The sequence below is a fragment of the Triturus cristatus genome, chromosome 7 (genome assembly GCF_964204655.1).
Source record: "Triturus cristatus chromosome 7, aTriCri1.1, whole genome shotgun sequence".
NCBI classification, from domain to species: domain Eukaryota; kingdom Metazoa; phylum Chordata; class Amphibia; order Caudata; family Salamandridae; genus Triturus; species Triturus cristatus.
This window is the reverse complement of record NC_140590.1, coordinates 815,537,233-815,554,950: the sequence shown is the minus strand read 5'-3', so window position 1 is coordinate 815,554,950 and position 17,718 is coordinate 815,537,233. Positions and strand designations below refer to the sequence as shown.

General features: G+C 42.8%; 1 protein-coding gene across 1 annotated transcript in view; it reads left to right on the top strand.

Annotated features, from left to right (window-relative positions):
- The window catches only part of MYOZ3 (myozenin 3), a 64,992-nt gene extending 53,399 nt beyond the window's left edge, over positions 1–11,593 (top strand). Inside the window, exon 6 of the mRNA XM_085617705.1 lies at positions 4,736–11,593. Within this exon, the coding sequence (XP_085473831.1) occupies positions 4,736–4,919 (184 nt within the window). The 3' untranslated portion in view covers positions 4,920–11,593. The remainder of the gene's footprint in view (positions 1–4,735) is intronic.
- Positions 11,594–17,718: the final 6,125 nt, after the last annotated feature.

Below are 17,718 nucleotides of genomic sequence, written 5' to 3'. Positions count from 1 at the left end.
ATTCTTCAATTCTTCCAATGGTATTCAAATGTCATTCAAGTGCTGACCCAGATGCCCTTCTTGCTAGGTTGACCTAGATGATGGAAATGCACTAGACTGAATCCATGAAAGACTGACAAAATAGCCATCGGATCACAGTGAAGGTCCGATGCCTGTAATTCATGGCATGCCAATAGAAGCCATGTTCTGTGCATCCCAAATGGTCTTAATTGACTACCTACAAGCAGGATGGCTGCGGCTTTCAAGCTCGATCCTAAGCCCCTGGGCTGTAGTGTGACAAGAATCATACCTAAGCTCGCTGGCAGCAAATATTCCAGAGGCAGTTTTTGCCAGGTTGACCTACATGATGGAAATGCACTAGGCTGAAACGATGAAAGACTGACTGCAAGCTGAGAGTTCAAGGTCAAGTAGAAGGGGAAATAACAAGGTGGAGCTGCAGAAGGGCTCCCGAGGGGATGTAGATATCCACGAAGAGGTAGATGTGGATACTGGATGAGAGACTGAGTCTATCAGTGAGGTCATCACTAAAAACAAAAAGAAGATGCTGAAGTAATCCAGGTAGTGAATACCATTTAAATAGTTAACTGTCTTCCATAAGCTACAGGAGCTTTGTACAGGACTTCCAGAAGGAGCATGGCAATATACATCATCAGTCAATCTACATTCATCTGATAGAAGAGGACCCAAACCATCTGAGCCAGGATTAGAACTGTGGAGGTCTCGCTAGGGAGGATCAGGAAGAACAAATGGGGATCTTGGATGATGCACAGGACCTCTGTTCCTTCTGTGCACAGTGAAGAGGCGAGAGTAGAGCCCTCGGCCTGTTCATTTGAGTGAAACAGCTCTCATACACACTAACGGTATGGGAAAGAAGTGGGGAGAGAGACAAGGAAAGGAGAATAAAAGCCTGCCTCCCTGCCCTACTGCTGAGGTAGTTTAGGAGTCCTGGATGAAACCTTCCCAAACTTACAGTTGAAGGGAGAACGTTCCCATACCCCCACTGCAAAACATAGCTGCACTTTCATAAGACATTAACACTGACATACATACGCTATCCACCTCAACATTGTTCCTACGATCGGTGTTGATATTCACAGGCAAACCATCACATGTAATACTAAATTCCAGCCGATGGTTGCCTGTGGGGCAACCGGCACTCATTTTAGGCGACCATCTCTTATGTTTCCTCATCAGAGAAAAACACACGCACAGGAAAGAAGGAGGAAGAGAAATATGGGAAACCGGGCTGAGGGACCATTGGCCCATGGCTCATACCTCAGAGGGAAGCAGGATATGTCTAGGAGACAACCAGCCCCTGCATTGCCTCTGGGGTATGTCTAAGAGACAACCAGCCTCTGCTTTGCCCATGGAGATGATATTCACTTGGCCGTTGCCCTCCACCCCACTTGTCATGTGCTTTCCTCCTCCTCCTCACAGACCTGTTTCACATGCAGGTTTTAGTGCAGGAGACACACTTTACTTCCTAGCATAAAGCATGTATTGTTCAAAGAAAGACTGAGACTGACAGAGCAAGAGGAGGGTGCAGAGTGATAGCTGATGATCCACATGCTTTTTTTAAGAGTTGACTAATCCAGCCCAATGAAATAGCACTCGTTTTTTACATTTTTCATAATTCTAAAAGGTTATTATTTTTAAACACGTTTTCTCTTATTATAAAAGAAAAATATAGGCAATAAATAAGCCAAATGAAAAGGGAAGGAGATTACATTGTATTAAAAATAGTTTAGGAAGATGTAAAGAGCATTTCCTTTTCTGATCAGCAATATCTCCCAGGGAAAAATATGGCTGCGGAGTCTCAGTTCTGGAAAAAACCTTTAAATGCCAATTGTTTACTTAAAGTTTATAACCAAGCGTCAATGTGATGTTCCAACACTTACTTCCAAGTCTTAAGGACAATTGTCAACTGTGTTACATATCAGGACAAGGGAGCATTAGTCTGCAGAATCAGGGTCCAACCCAGACAGGATCCCAGCAATAGCTAAAGAGAGAGAGAGATGGGTCTTGGGTTCTGATGAAGGCTTCCTTACAAAAGTTGTTTCACTTAACACCGCTCTTCTCTAAAGGTTTTTGATCTGATTCCGATGTTCAGGTCCAACATGTAATATTATCGCGTATTCCACCCTTAACCATTCCATTCTGAATCCAATACAACTTACACGAGAAAACATTGGTAAATTGAGGTCTTTCAAAGGACATGTTATGTAAAATTATTCCAGCCGTATCCCTGGTTTCCTCACCACATCATGGGATGGTCTCCAATATGGGTAGTTTTTTTCTTGGTTAGCACACATAGCTCTCATGAGAGCTGTGAGCTTTATGTGAGGTGCTTCGTCCATGCAAAAATCTGGACTTTCATTGTACTTTTAATTGCAAGATCAACACTATCATAACGAGGTCATAAGAATCAATTATCTCCGATACCTTTCCCTCACAGCTGTTTAATGTCGAGAAGCATTTGTGCTTGAACCTACCCATCTAATATAGAAAGCTATGAGGTCTGCATAAGTGTAAGGAACACAGAAAATTACATGGGTTATGGATAGCCCAAAGCTTGGAATGTACATGAGAGCAGGCTCATATAATAACATTTGCACATGGACCTAGTTGACACTAACCTGTGCAGGAGTGGTCAAACGTCATAGTCCATGTTAGATGTAATATAGGGCCATAGTATGGCTTGGGGGGCTCTGTTGAGGCCGGAAAACCCTTTATCATGCACCTTCCCAAAACAGATATTAAATAAGTTTATTTACAGTGAAATGAAGCAGCAGAGCAAAATGTAAGTAGAGCAACCACACAAATTCCCAAATCCAGGTACACCATTCATTCAGAGTAAGTTAGACACTTATCATATCCCTCTCTCGGGTCAATTGGCTCACACACTGGTGAAGAAATATTTCTTCTTCTCTACCAGTCCTGTGCCAGGACACATTATTCCTCCTTGGTGGCAATAAAGCTGTAAGAATTGTCTGCATGCCTGCTGAATGAATTGTGGTTCATTTTCCATTTGGCCCTCTTGGGTTCACCTCAGTTTAGGACTCTGCCTGTGCTCCCAAACCAAGAAATACAAGCTGCTTGCCAGAGGTTGTGGCCCAAATACCTGTTGGAATCAACCCTCCATGTGAATTTAAGGCTCCCTGCTTTGCTAAGCAACTCACCCTCAGGGTGTTGCTCTTAGAGGTAACTAACTCTGATCCACCACTCACTGTAAACACTGCCAGATCTGACAACTACTTTTCATCTTCTGCCCCTCCATCTGCCTCTTGAGGGCTGGTGGCTTGACAATTGATGCCAGAGGAAATCTTCCCATGGATGGTTCAGCAAGGACTAGCACCTGTCTTATCCGCCCCTGGACTCACGCTCAATAAACCTTAAAAATTTATGTTAGAACTCTGTCAACCAAGCTGGGCTTGGCAGGACAGAGGTCCCGCAGGCCTTCCTTGTCCACATCTTTTTTGTGTGCCATCCTCTCCCTTCAGAGACTAGCTCTCAACTTCTTCAGGACTAACTTCTACTAGAGAGTTCCACTCTCTCATACACTCATAGGCGTCCAAGGCCTCCAAACCAGATGGCAGCACTACCCCCAATAATTCAAGAACCCATAACCTCATTACCTAATGCATTATCCTTCCTTTCAGGAACATATGCAATGGCCGCTCCCCCTCGCCCTCTCCCCCCCCCCCCGTCCTGCCTCCAAACAAGTTGCTTGCACCTAATTCAGCCCCTTAGTGTATCTTTCACTATCTGTAAATATTACTTGTTTAATTCTCTCAAATCTGGTAAAATTAATTCCAGAAAGATTTATGTGGCTCTCCCTGAATCCTGGATTGAATATTCATTTTTTCACGCGAGCACCATAGAGCAGTGGTAGACTTCTAGATTAGTATTCTGAGAACATTGTGGGTCAGTTCACACCTTCAAGCTTGATAAGTGAACAGTGAGGGACGGTGCTAGGCTTCAGGTTTAGTAAGAGAGCATCGACAGCATATTATGACCCTTCCAGATGGTAGTGGGAGCTTTGTTGAATAGTTCTCGGCATGTACCTTTGTAAGGTTAGACCGCTGCAGGACAGTACTAAATGCAGAGATCGTCAAAAAAGCATTGTGGGACAGTGCAAGTCATGGCTTCGGCAACACAACATTGTGTACAAATGTGAGCCGTGTAGCTTGAACACAGAGCTTTGTAGAAGAATGTGTATCTAGTAGTTCGATCACACACCATCCTAGGGACTTGCGACTTTGTGACTTGATTGAAAAACCTTCTGGAAAAGTAAGCATTTTAGTATCATTTTACAGATGAATCCCAAAGTATCTTCCACAGGATGGTTGCGGAGTGCAGGGGAAGTGGGAGTAGAAACTGCTCTAGAGGCACATACTTAGCAGGCAGAGAACTACACCACCCACCTTTGGTGAGGAAGATGTAGCTTTTACCGCGTGCCTGAGTTGTATCTTTGAACACAATCAGCTGAGATCCGATGTAGTCTGTAAAATACCCGTTATTTAGACATTGCTTCGGACCTCAACAGGAAGAAGGGAAAGTAATGAACGTATTGAAATAACCAGCTCTCCGCCATGTTGAACAGAAAGGCGAGAGACTGGCCTGGACAGGAAAGAGGGTCTTGAGGTGTGGATTTAGCCTCGCAACTTGGGAACATGTGTAGGGAACAGCGGCCATGAACTGTGTTAACGGGACTGTTTTCGCTTATGTCTTTCAGGGCCCCAACTCCATTTGGAGGGTGCACCCCCAGGCAGAGGATGTCGCTCTTACCTTTGTTTCAAGAGCCCCCACCGCAGCCGGAACTCCCATCGAGACTGGAGCTCATGTGCAAGAGACGTAGCTTCAACCAAGCGCCCCGGGGGTGGAATATGGCGTACATCCCAGAGTCAGACGACTTGTAGGTGTGGTCCTCAATGTGATAGATCACTCAGGGCCCTCAGAGACTTTCCCACTCTGGATGCATGTCATCATCAAGCAATGGCCATCAAGATCATAACCGAGTGGGCTAGGGTGCTGGATAAGCTCTGGGTAGTCTTGCCCAGACAGAGTAGGACTACATTTTTTGCTTCTTTGAAAGACGCCTTTTATGGACTCAACTTGAAAAAGACTGCAGTGTATTTCATTCAGATTTTGAACTTACTGTTTATTTTCTTAACTTTCTAATTTACCCCAAATTCCAGTTTTCAGTTTGAGAGCAAAGCCTATACTCTCCTACACTTGACGCAAGAGCTTGAAGGCCAACTCTCCAACATCACATCCTGACCCGATAACTACCTTCAAATGCCTCATTTTCAGGGGCCACATTGTGCCTTCTTCTCTATGCTGCACAAAACCTTGCTGGACCATTTGACATAAGAGAATCTTTTCCAATAGCTATTATCTCCCACCTCCATAATGGAGTCATGTAGAGTGCTGCTGCTGTATAGATATGGTGTATAACTGTGAAAATGAGCCTGCAATTTACAGTTCGCACAAAGACTCTGACTATGTATGCAGACTGTTAAACCAGAGCTGATAGGCAACACATCTGTGCATGCATGACTTTTTAGATTCCCACTCTGGTTTCTGCCTCTGGTTCTACTTTCTCCCAGAGCAACAGGTTCTAGTCATAGCTTGAAACCATAGACACACCTCATGTGTAAGTCCCCTACTGGAGTCTCACAGAAATATGGTAATGCTCCACCATTTTGCTTAGTTTTGGACAACTGTCACACATTGAAGGAAGTGGGTTCTGTGACTGCCTGCCACACAAAGGAGGTGTTTCTGTGAAGGATGTATAGACTGACTGATTTGTTACTCAAGGTACCAGAAATCGCACTAAATACAATGCCAAAAAGCAGCCGGCCTAGAAACGTGGAAATAGTGTATTGCCCTTGTGACACAATCATGCCAACAACATAGCCATCTTATCCTGCTTCCTTGTATTCTTTGCAAAAGGGGAGTTTCTACCGAGTCTGTTAATCAGATTCAAGAGCCAAGAGGAATAGTGAAAGAGGGTGAGAAGGGGGGACTGGTGTCTGGTCGCCTCTGCTTAGTAACCTGTTTGTCAAAAGTCTGAGAAGGCCACACACCATTTCCCTAACTGGCAAAGCTGCAACATTTTTGTTGCATTAGTGGTCGCTTGATGTATAGAGAAATATTTTTTTAGGCACACTTCACCATGGCCGGTTATAAATGCAAAGAAAATTACTTACAATAGTCCCTTAGGTGAGTTTAGCTATTTTGCTGAAAATAAAACAGTTTCATAAACCCATCCCCCAGAATCCAAGGACCTCGAGATGAGAGGTCTGATGGGACACATCAACTGCGTCACCATTCACACAAATGTTCCATGTGATCCTAAATGTTCAGTATTGGGAAAACTACACAGTAATGCCCTAGAAATGTGGACACCAAATCGTTATGTTAAAAAAGTGGTATATTCCTATCAAAGCACCCACTCAGGTTCATTAAAGATCTCTCTTAACGCGCTTATAAAGACCCTGCCAAGCTAGGTTTTTCTCCCTGTCCTTTTTCTCGACCAAATCAATTACCTCTTCTTTCTACTACCTCGCAGACCACAAAAACAGAAATAGCACAGACGAGTTTGCGTAAAGTAGTACTGCAGGAGTACTCCTTTACCTGCTCTACATGCCTACCTGAATTAGTCCCAAAACTTCTTTAGTGGGAATATTCAGGAAACATAAGAATATTCAGAACAAATAGAAAGGACTGTGCCCTCTTTGCACTTTGCTAATAGGATGTTGGACATTTCGGGTCTCATTGGCAAAGGGATGGAAAAGTACCTACAAGCACTTAAATATTTTTTAAAACAGCAGCATATCTTTGATGTGGTGCATTAATTGCTTGATGCCCGAGTAGGTCCCTTTCTTGGGAATGGCAGAAAAAAGAAATGCGTTGACCAATTTCCACATAGTAGATATCCTTCTGCAGAGCAAGATTTTGCAGACCGTGAGAATAGAGGATGAGAAGACTAGCATCGGCAGAGCCAAGATATATCTTCAGTCTTGGGTCTCAGTGGATGATTTAGAAGGAAACACGTTTTTTCAGAAGCAGTGTTTTGGTGAAGTCATCACAACAGAGCCTATTGGACGCCACAAATGTGCCACTACTACAAGAGAGTGAAGAAGAGGATGTTTTATTGCAAAGAAGATGAGAAAGTTAACCAGAAATAGAGGTGGGTGAACCCTTGAATGCTCGAGACTAGCTTAAGCTGGATACGTGGCTCTGGTTCAGCTTGGGGCCCTCTTGTACCCTCAAGCCTAAAACGAGTCGAGTCCGACCTCTCAATAATGGCCAACCTTAATAGAATCCTTAATTCTGGCATTTAGCATCAAAACCCTCACACCTTTGCTGATTACTACTTTAATGTTACAAAGGTCCTTAGTATACATGACCTTCAATCAATCAATCAATCAGATTTGTAGAGTGCTACTTGTCTCCAGTGAGGGCATCCAGGCACTGGCATGGCCCAGTTGATTAGCCGAATAGCCAGGTCTTCAGGGGCTTTCGGAACTCTGGGAAGAGATGGGGGAGATCGGTAGATGAAAGGGTAGCTTGTTCCATGTCTGCGTTAGTAGGTAGGAGAAGGAGCGGCCTCCGCATCCGCTGTCGGATGTGGGAGTGAGGGTTAGAGAAAGGGGCGCGGAGTGGAGGTGTCTGGTAGGCTGATGGAAGTTCAGGCGGTGGTTCCTTGGAAGTATAAAAGGTTGATTTGACCCAGCTGAGATTGCAACCAGGGCCCTGAAGCTGAAACACACACTTCAGTGGCAGGTGTGTTAACCCACAGAGCTATCTACTGTTAACTGTTACCACACTCATTGGTGCATACAGTGACCTTGGAAGTGTAAATGTAGTCAGTCCAGGCTGCTGGAACTGAAACCAGTGACCTGCAGCTCATACTTAAACTTCTGAGGCAAGTGCACTAACCTGAGGAAATACCTTGCATATTCATGAGTTGTGTGCCTAAAATACTGTAAAACACATAGGCATTTGAGTCAACACCAAAAACGTCAACAATGGGTCATTCTGGGTGTTTATAAGGAGGGAGGGCGCATTGAATTCTCAATGCAGTTTGTACTGCACAGAGGGGCTTGAAGGCATAGAGAGAGACAGCAGCCATAATAAGTTGTTAGTGGGGGGCCTCATCTCATACACCATCTCAATCTTACTTTTATCTGGCTCCACTCGTATTTAGGCTGTTCGAGCCGAGCCGTATCACTGACTTGGCTCATCCATTAGATTCTCTGGATCGCCCACCTCTAATTCGAAACTGAAGCAAAAGAAAGTCAGACCTCAAGGGCAGTTTGGAAAAAGATGAGGGGCAAGAATGAATGTATTTGTAGACCTCTCTCAAATGCAGCAGTTTCATCTTATGGCTTCTGGCCATGGGCGAGTCATCAGCAGTGAGACTGTAATCTGCTTTTGAAGAAGTGTTTTTTAATGAACCGGCTGAGTGCGTAGTAAGTAATATACGCAACAACCCACCCATCACAATTTCTCATTGTGATGCATCGGACTATTATCAGGTGACAGACCCAAGCTATGCGGATGAAATACACATAAGTGTTGGTTTTTATGGTCCTAATCCAATGAGGTTGAAGGTTTGGTCCGTCAACCCACATATTAAATGTAAAGGTCCAGCAAGTTAAACTATACAGAGAGGAGTTGGCCTGACGGCTAGGGCGGTCAACCTCGAATCTGGGGAACTGGGTTTGAGTCTCGGCAATGATGCTGAACATCCTGTGATTCTGGGCAAATCACTTAATGTCCCCGTGCCTAACAAAAATGAATGTGTGTCCTCATGTAACGTAACTGGTGCTATGTAAGGCGCTCTGATACCCATTTCGGGTCAAGTCCGCGCTATATAAAACTCTGCCAAAAAAACAAATCCATTTGAGTGAAAGCACTTGAATGGAGGCAGTGATCTGTCTTAACCCGGGAGAGTGGTGGTCTCATTCCACTGTCCCAAAATCTGCTTGAGCACGCAAGTTCTGCATGAGCTCTTTGTTGTTTTTCAATTTTGATAGCAGTGTTTGATTGCTTTTGGTGTTATGAACTACTGTCAGGCTCAATACATATGACAAAAGATGCTGTAGCGCTGAGGGCTGTTGCGAAAGGTAACACGGGTCTCTGTGGTACATGGTTAGAGACACTCGGAAGCTCCTGTACTCCGTCTTGTGGCAGGCAAGAAGCAATTCAGAACACCAGGTATGGTGGACATCAGCTTCCTTGCTCCTCCGTGCTGTGTTGTTAAGTGTTGCTTACATTATTGCAGAATATAAATGTGAATCATAGATTGGGAAATGTTAATAGTCCCTTCTGGGGTCTTTAGTTGCCTTCAGATCCTTTCTAGGCTCTCTGGGTGGCTGGACATTCCCTCAAAGCTCACTGGTTGTCCATACATCCCTTCTAGGCTGTACTCTTGCCCTCACATCAGTTCTAAACTCAGCCTGTGCCTGGTCAACTCACTTTGAATCCAAGATACACAATATGACCTTTTGCGGAACCACAGCTGCAAAGACCTGCAGACCACTCCCAGGTTTGATGCACAATGCAGTGTCCTCAGTAATGTACATGTGACTGCCTGTTTGAGGTCCTTCTCTGCTCTCAGCTCTACCCAGGCACCTCAGAAGCACGTTCTGTATGTTGTGTTCCTTCTTGTGGCAATGGACAATATTTGTCAGCGTGTGGAACAGCGAAGCACCATCACAGATCAGAAATCAGAGGATCACCATTGTCAGTTTGAAATCCTCCAAACCTGTATAAATTAAGCAATGCAAAGATTTATGAAAAACGTGGGCAGTTAGATTTATGTTGAACTAATATAAGTATTATTTGAAAATTCCTATGAATGTTATTTGAAAGAATTGTATAGAACAGAAGGAAGTGCCTATGGTTACAGTACCCAAAAAGCACATACCATATTGCAAGTAACAATGTAGTGTAACCCTCCCAGGGAAGAAACCTTCCCTTGTTGTTTCCTGATTTTTAAAGGATACCTAATCTAAGACTACTTGTAAAGTTTTTGTGTTTGTTTTTTAGAATTTTATATAGCGTGAACTAGACCCGAGACATCAGGTATCAGAGTGCTTTTCATGAGCACCAGTTTCGTTACAGAAGGACACATTCATTTTTGTTGGGCACGGGGAGATTAAGTGATTTGCCCAGAATCACAGGATTTTGAGCGTCATCACCTAGACTCGAACCCGGTTCCCCAGCTTCGAGTTTGACCGCTCTAGCCGTAAGGCTACACCCTCTCCCCCTAAACTTATATACCCTTCTTCATCTAAAGGAAATCACAAATTTATTTTCTCATTTCACAAGGTTCATGGTTTTCTCTCTGCACCCTCCTTTTTACCTATGGCAGCCTGTTTGGTTCTCAAGCTCTCAAGAACTATTGCTCTCAAGAACAATTGTCATTTTTCATAATTCCTAGTGTCATTCAATCTGGAAAAGAACACCACATTTATAACGGCGTCAATGTTTCTGAAATAGCCACAAGAAGCCTGCTAGGTTAAATCTCAAGGTGAAAGGGGACCTTTTTTGTGAGTACCGCCACTTTCAATCATGGGTCAGCTTCCTGTTTCGCCCCCTTATGCAATAACCACAGTTAATCATACAAGAAGAAGGTATAATTTCCTTCACCTATCCTGCAAATCTGAAAATCTGGTTTTGGCTTCATGTATTTGCTTGATTAAAGTCTCCTTGTTCCAATTGAAGAGAAAAGAAAGCAAATGTACTGCAAAAATCGGCAAATATTAGAACCGTCCACTCCATTCCAGTGCATCCAGGAATAGAAAGCATTCATAACCTAAGCACTTTAGACACTATGGGCTTTAGTGACTGAAGTCAGTCATTGCAACCTCACTTTCCAAATCGCTCATTACCTGCAGCAGGCTGTCAATCATGTTTCACGTGGGGTTGTCCAGCTGTGGTGGTCAAGAGGCATTTTTGCTCCTCGTGATAATCACATAAGACAAATGTATACACAAGTAATTAATTGGAAATGATTGACACAGTTTTTGATTCTTGAGGCCCTAAGTTCAATGCTCCTTCTTGGACTCTCACAGCCTGCACTCCCAGCATGCAATAAATAGTAAAATCCCAAGTAAGGGTTTCCTCTGAGACGTTTGTCCGAAATATATTTGTGCGTCACTATGTCCGTCAAGAAACGCCAGTGGCGGATTATGATTTCACCAGAGTAACCCAATGCGCGGGTCCACTCGGGTCATTTGGAACGGCTTACCAATTGGCTGGCTGCAAGGGATGCCTAACGTTCTGGGGAGTATATTTAAGGGGTGGTTCTATCTCCAGCTCATGGATGCGTGTCGCATTTGAGCCACCAGGACCTATTTACAGCCCACGGTGCCCCCTTATCAACAGCAGGCAGGATTACTGGCTCACAACCTCTTTTTCACGATGCACAGAAATGTCTCCAGGGAGCGCGAGGACAGTCTGGATTTAGCATCCTCCAAACCTGCTCTGAAATGGACCTCATGCCTGCATGTGTGTTAAATAATATTTACTGGTCTGTAAAAGAGAACAACTCAATAAACACTATTTTTTGTACTTATTTATGTGGATTTCTATTTCCCAGATTGGGGACATGCTGAGTAAAAATCAAGCTTGGGAGCAGAGTTTATAAAATCCACTGTTCTCTGCTAGACCTTCAGCATTTGTGTCAGGCTTTCAACCAAACACCACGCACTGACAAACCCTAGGTAGGGCAGAGGTAGGGCCAATCACTGGCCTGAAGTGCAGTACCCAGTACTGCAGAGACACCACAGAACAGCTCATGAACCCTCTGAATGAGGGGTAGAGCTGTTCTCTATCACAACAGCTTCTAAGGCTCCTCATCCTTTGGGCCTCATTTACAAGCCCATTGCGCCACCGGGGAGTCACTTTTTTTGATGCACCGCCCATATTCACAAGGCCACGTAACGTCACCCTGTGTGACTTTTCATGGCCTTATTAATATGGGCCCTTTCAAGCATCACTCTGCGTGAAATGGGTGTTGCTGTGAGTGTTCCCACGCAACATCTATGGAACTTGATGCAGTTCCAGTTATAAAACATTTTTATAAAACTGGACATGCATCAAAATCCTATGTCTCCCTAGGGGAGGCGGAGGAATGGCACAACGAGGAGGAATACTTTTATTTCTCCTCTTTATTTTCTCTTTCTATGTGTGCTACATTCTGCAGCACACATAGAAAGAGGAAGATGTCATTAATGATTGTTTTTGTGCAGGAAGGTATTCATTCCTGCACAAAAACAATCATCCCCGCAGTACAGGCACCCTTTCAAAATGACGCAAGGGTGCTTGTGCTGCTACTTGGTAGCCAGTTGTGCGCCAGTGCATGGATAAGCACAGGGATGCGTTGTATTATTGTTAATATGATGCATCCATGTGCTTTGAAAATGGTGCAGCACAACACAGCTAAATGGCTTGCGGCGCCGCACAGCGTCATTTTCTTGTAGATGAGGCCCTTTGTCTGTACACTGTGCTGGAGCAGAGTTTTCTTTTAGAAAATTCTGGGCTTTTGAAGCTCTGGCATGTCTATGCGTTTTATTAATTTCATTAATAATTAACAATTAATTATTTGTTTTGTGAAGGTATGTTTCAATAATCAACTCGTTTGTTCTAACATAAGAGAAAGTTACATGAGGGTTAGCTTATTTGTGCTGTTCATGTATTTACAATAACGTGCACGTTTTCATGTTTAAATGTTGCTGTGTGCTATTTAGTTTGAGCACAAAACGCTGTCAGAATTAATGCTTTTTATGTCGCAAAGCTAGATAAATGCATACACATAAGGGTATTAGTGGGGTTAACACTGTTTAATCATTATGTTGTATTAACGTTGTTTTTATTTCTTTTAAATTGAGATGGTCTATTGTGGCCTATGGAGGCCTAATTCTTGTCGGCTGACCTGAAAGCCTGGCCTCGAGGGAATATTTCTGTGATGTGGCAAGAGAGACCCCTGCTGGAAATCGGTTGAAGACAACTGATCGTAGTCCTTCTATAAAACTTTCCATGAGGACATCAGCAGTTTGGAGGATCTCCAAAAGAAAAGATTTGTCCTTGGTGCACAAAGGAGCTTCTGAAATAAACAATGTACTTAAGCCGGGTTGCCGAGGGAAATGAACGAGATGGATACTTTAACAGTTTCTGTTTCTTGGTTCCTGTTCCGTAGTTTACGTATTGTGACTTTTCCTGAGCGGAGATTTCAAGATGTTGCAAAGTTACATCTCTTCCTTCTCGTTCTGCTCAGTGATACAGTTTTTCTTGCCAAATTTTATGTGAGTTTCCATTGTATTTTACATTATAAAACTATTAGCTTAGGGAGGGCTCTTCCCACTCTTTCGTCGCCTTTGTCGCGTGAACTTGCGTTGCTGAGGCCTGATGCTGAGGACTATCTTGAGAGACTTTACCGAAAGACTGGTCCTGACCCGTTCTGACACTTAGTTAGAATAGGTAACTATGAGAAATGATTTATTCTGATTGATTTACTTTGACTAATTTTAGATAAAGCAATATAACTTTTAAACATGGTGTTGTATATTCTTTCTTGTCAATTATTGAGTACATTTTGATTATTGTTGTTGTATAGTTTTATAGAGTATGATTAAGGATAACCACTATAATCAGATCCTATCGTCCTAGATATAGATGCAGGGTTTTCCTTCCCACAGGTCTTATGCCGGTAGAGTATTGAGCGTATGTTAGTGAAATGGGCCCTAGCGTATGAAAAATGTATGTGCGTGTAACTGTGAGATAACTCTATCTGTGGTAGTGGGCATATTTCTGATACCCTGATCTGTATCAATTTCTCTGGTAGCAGAGGATGGTTGTAGATGGTTGTCTTGATCTGATAAGATAAGATAAGATTGCTTGTAAACTAGCTTATTGATTATTGATTTATTTTTGATGTTATTGGTATATGTACTAATACTATATGTTGGAGTCGTCATGTTGAGTTATATGTAGTGCTTCTGGAATTTGGAAGCTGTGGAAGCAGTTCCTTAGTAGGGCAGAGTAAGGTGTATATGCTGCTCTCGGGAAAGACGGGATTGTAAGGAATTACGTGTGACAATTGAAGTTGCGCGTTCACATTGTCTGGGTTCGGAATCAGTGACATTGTCGTATGTTACTATTAGACATTTCTGGTAGATAAGGAGTGTGAATCATAGTGAAGGTTATCTGTGAAACTCTGGTCTTAAGTCCCAGGGATCCGTAAGGATTTCCGTTAAAGCTTATCGCGGGAGGAGTAATAGGTATTCTCTGAGCTTGTTTGAGGAACTGGGCAGAGGTAAGCTGCTTAGTTGTTGCGTTATAATTCTGTATAGAGACAGGTTGTGCTGTTCTCGAGAAGCAGGATTCTGTGTGTATGTACTATATTTTTCTCGTATGAATGTGCGTGAATGCATATACATTTATTGACTGTAAGACTCTTTGGATAAGTCCTAGGGAAAACGGTTATGCGATGTATGAAAGTTGTTGATTCTTGAAAATAGACTCTCTTTTACTATTCTGTGGTTAGCGAAGCAGACAATGGAGATGTTTTTATGTTGTAACTAATAGATTTTGTAGAAATTTTGATACACGAAGTCTACTGAGAGTTTGTAAAGGAGGGGTAGACGAGTGACAGAGACAGGAGACAGAGACTGCAGCGACTGTTGACGTCAGAAGGTCCGCGCACTGATTGGATAGTGAATCAGAATAGGGTTCGCGCTGGGATTGGTGCATTAGTGGGAGTCGCGCAGGGATTGGAAAAGCTGTTTAGTGACGTAGACGCTCCAGGATTGGTGCGTTAGTGTGAGTCGCGCTGCTATTGGTTGAGAAACTCGTATTGTATATTTATAATACGGAGAAAGTAGAGAATTTGAAAAGCGCTTGCTAAAATGTATTACCAAGAAGAGAAAAAGAAAAAGACCTTTTTTGGAAAAGTTAAAAAGTGGTTTAGCAAGGATAAAGAGGTTAAAACAAGAGAGGGTGAGTTGTTACCTCCAGCGAAAACGCCTGCATCCTTCATGGCTGTGAAATATGGACTGCATACCTGTATATGGTTGCAGAATTGGGTTAAGTATACTAAAGAAGATGGTGTTCTAGCATTTCCGGAACATGGTTCATTTAATCTGGCCGTGTTGAGAAACTTACGGGAAAAGATGTTATGCTTAGACCCGAAGCCGAGACCTACACAGTTCGAGGCTTTAGTAGAATGGGAAGAAGAAGTTCATGACCGAGAAAAGCAAAGGTCTGGAGGGTATTATAGGTACATGTTTGGGAGGAGACATGATCGGGAAACACATCAAGATCGAATGAAAAGATGGCGAGATGCTTGTATGTCAGAGGGATTATATCCAATGAGAACGGTTGAAGCTTCTGCTCCTTCGACAGAAAGAGCTTCTGAGTCAGATATGAGAAGGTATGGAGAATATGAGGATGAGGTTTTAAATGACATGATTTACAAGAGACCACCTCCATACAGAACAGAACCAGATGAGAGTACACCAGTTGTTTCTCCGATAAGAGATACAGTTGAGAAAGAAAAAATGACACCTGAATCAAGGGGTAGTAGTTCTTTCAGGGAGAGTCGAGGTAGTGAGGAAAATGCTAGAAAATTAGCAAAAACAACAACAGAACTAGCTGAGAAGATTAGAGAGTTAACGAAGAATCTGGAAGCTGTTACGGTACCTGTAACTATAGGTCCAATAATGCCTGTGTTTGACAAACAGAGAACAGGTGAGAATGGACTGGTAATTCCATATATTGCAAATGAATCGACAAATTCAGTGGGTCCTTCAGGAGATTCAGAAAAAAGGACAGGGAGAAGTGACCTGAGACAAAGTGAATTATTGGATGTCAGTGAACCTAGTTGTTCAGGGATGCCGATTTTAGAACCACAGAAAAAAGTGGTTCCAGTAAGAAAAACTGCAGAAATAACAGTGGACGATTTAAACGATTGGATGAAAGTTCTTCAGAAAAAGGATAAAGATTCACAAGTTATTGATGTGGTTAAGTTAAGAATAGAATTAGAAGAGCTTGTGACAGGGACAGTTCCAACAGAAATCCTGAAGAGTCATCATGATGGTGAATTAATGTTTATGTGCATTAGCATAACATGGAGAGCAAGAAATACTCATGATAGACTAAGAGCGATAGCAAATGAGCAAGGGGTTGACATTGATAGAGTAAAGGCTTTGCAGAAAACGTACAGGATGGATTTTACTGAGAAAGACATTGAAAATTTGAATACTTCTGGTAGAACAGGACAGATTAAAGAAATGGTGGCATTACTGCGTAGATGGGGTGATGTAGAAAAGTGGAAGGATAGGTGGTATAAAAAAAGAGAGGAATCTGAGGATAGAACAACTGTTTCAGCAGCATTTCCAGTGAGAGAAAAAGAGAAACCAGTGGAGAATTATCGCATGAGAGAAATACCTGGAGGAGGGTATGTACATGTTCCATGGACCAGACAGGATATTTTATCATTTATGAATGATTTCCCTCGATTGAGAGAAAAGCCCGTCGAGTGGTATAGGCAGGTAGATAGGTTTGTGAAATTGTCAAAAGTGCTGTGGGTTGATCTGAATAGTCTGTTTGATATAATTGTTCCAGCAGACTTGTGGACTGAGTGTAAAATAGTTGTGAGTTGGCCTACTGAGGAATATCCAAGAGACTCAAGAACAGGGGCACCAGATCCAGAAGTGATGAGGAAGTATGATCAGGTGATGGTATACCTGAAGAGTAAAGTTCCTCCAAAAGAGACAGACTGGGTTAAGATAGATCGAACACAACAGGAAGCAAAAGAATCAGTTCATGCTTTTTACGAAAGGCTGATACTGGCATTTAAACAGTTCAGTGGAGATGAACACCTGGGTGACAAAGATTTGAGTCATTTTGTATACCGATTTGTATATGGTCTTAGACCTGAAATTGGTGAGAGAATTCGTGAACATACAGTGGATTGGCAGAGTAAAAAAGTAGATGAGATTTTGAGACATGCGAAATATTTCAGTGATGAAATTGAAGCAAAACAGAGAAAGCTGAAAGAAAAAGCAATGTGGGCACAAGTGAAAGTTGCAGAAAGACAGGAAGCACAGTTAGTGGAACAGGCAAATAATCCAGGAAATAATGGAGGAAATAGACCGAGATTTGCAGGAAAAGGAAGGGGAAGTCTTGAAGAGGCGAAAAAGAAGTTCCCATGTCACAACTGTGGCCAACTGGGACATTGGAGATCTGAATGTCCTAATCCACCATTAGTGAATAATGAGGGTAAATCCTTAAATCAACAGGTGCAGAATGATGGGAATAATCAGCAGCAACAACAGCAGAAAGTGGTGAGACAGCAGCAAAGTCAAGAGCCAAAACCGCCCTTACCGCAGAATAGAGGGGTACAAAAGTACAATCAGGACTCGGGATTCTTCAATGATGAGCAGGTAAAAAAACCAAAACGTACTAACAAAGTACAGCAGTACTTGTTAAAAAGTGAAGGGAGTGAGTCTGAGGGTGATTATTGACGGTGCCGAGGAGAGGAAGAGGAGTGCATACTTGGTGCAACTCTATAAATAGACCAGGCAGGACCATTTGTGGATGGGAAAATAAATGAAGAAGGTGTTACTTTTTTATTAGACACAGGTGCGACAAGATCAACTGTCAGGTCAACAGATGTTAAAAATCTTCCTCTCTCGGATG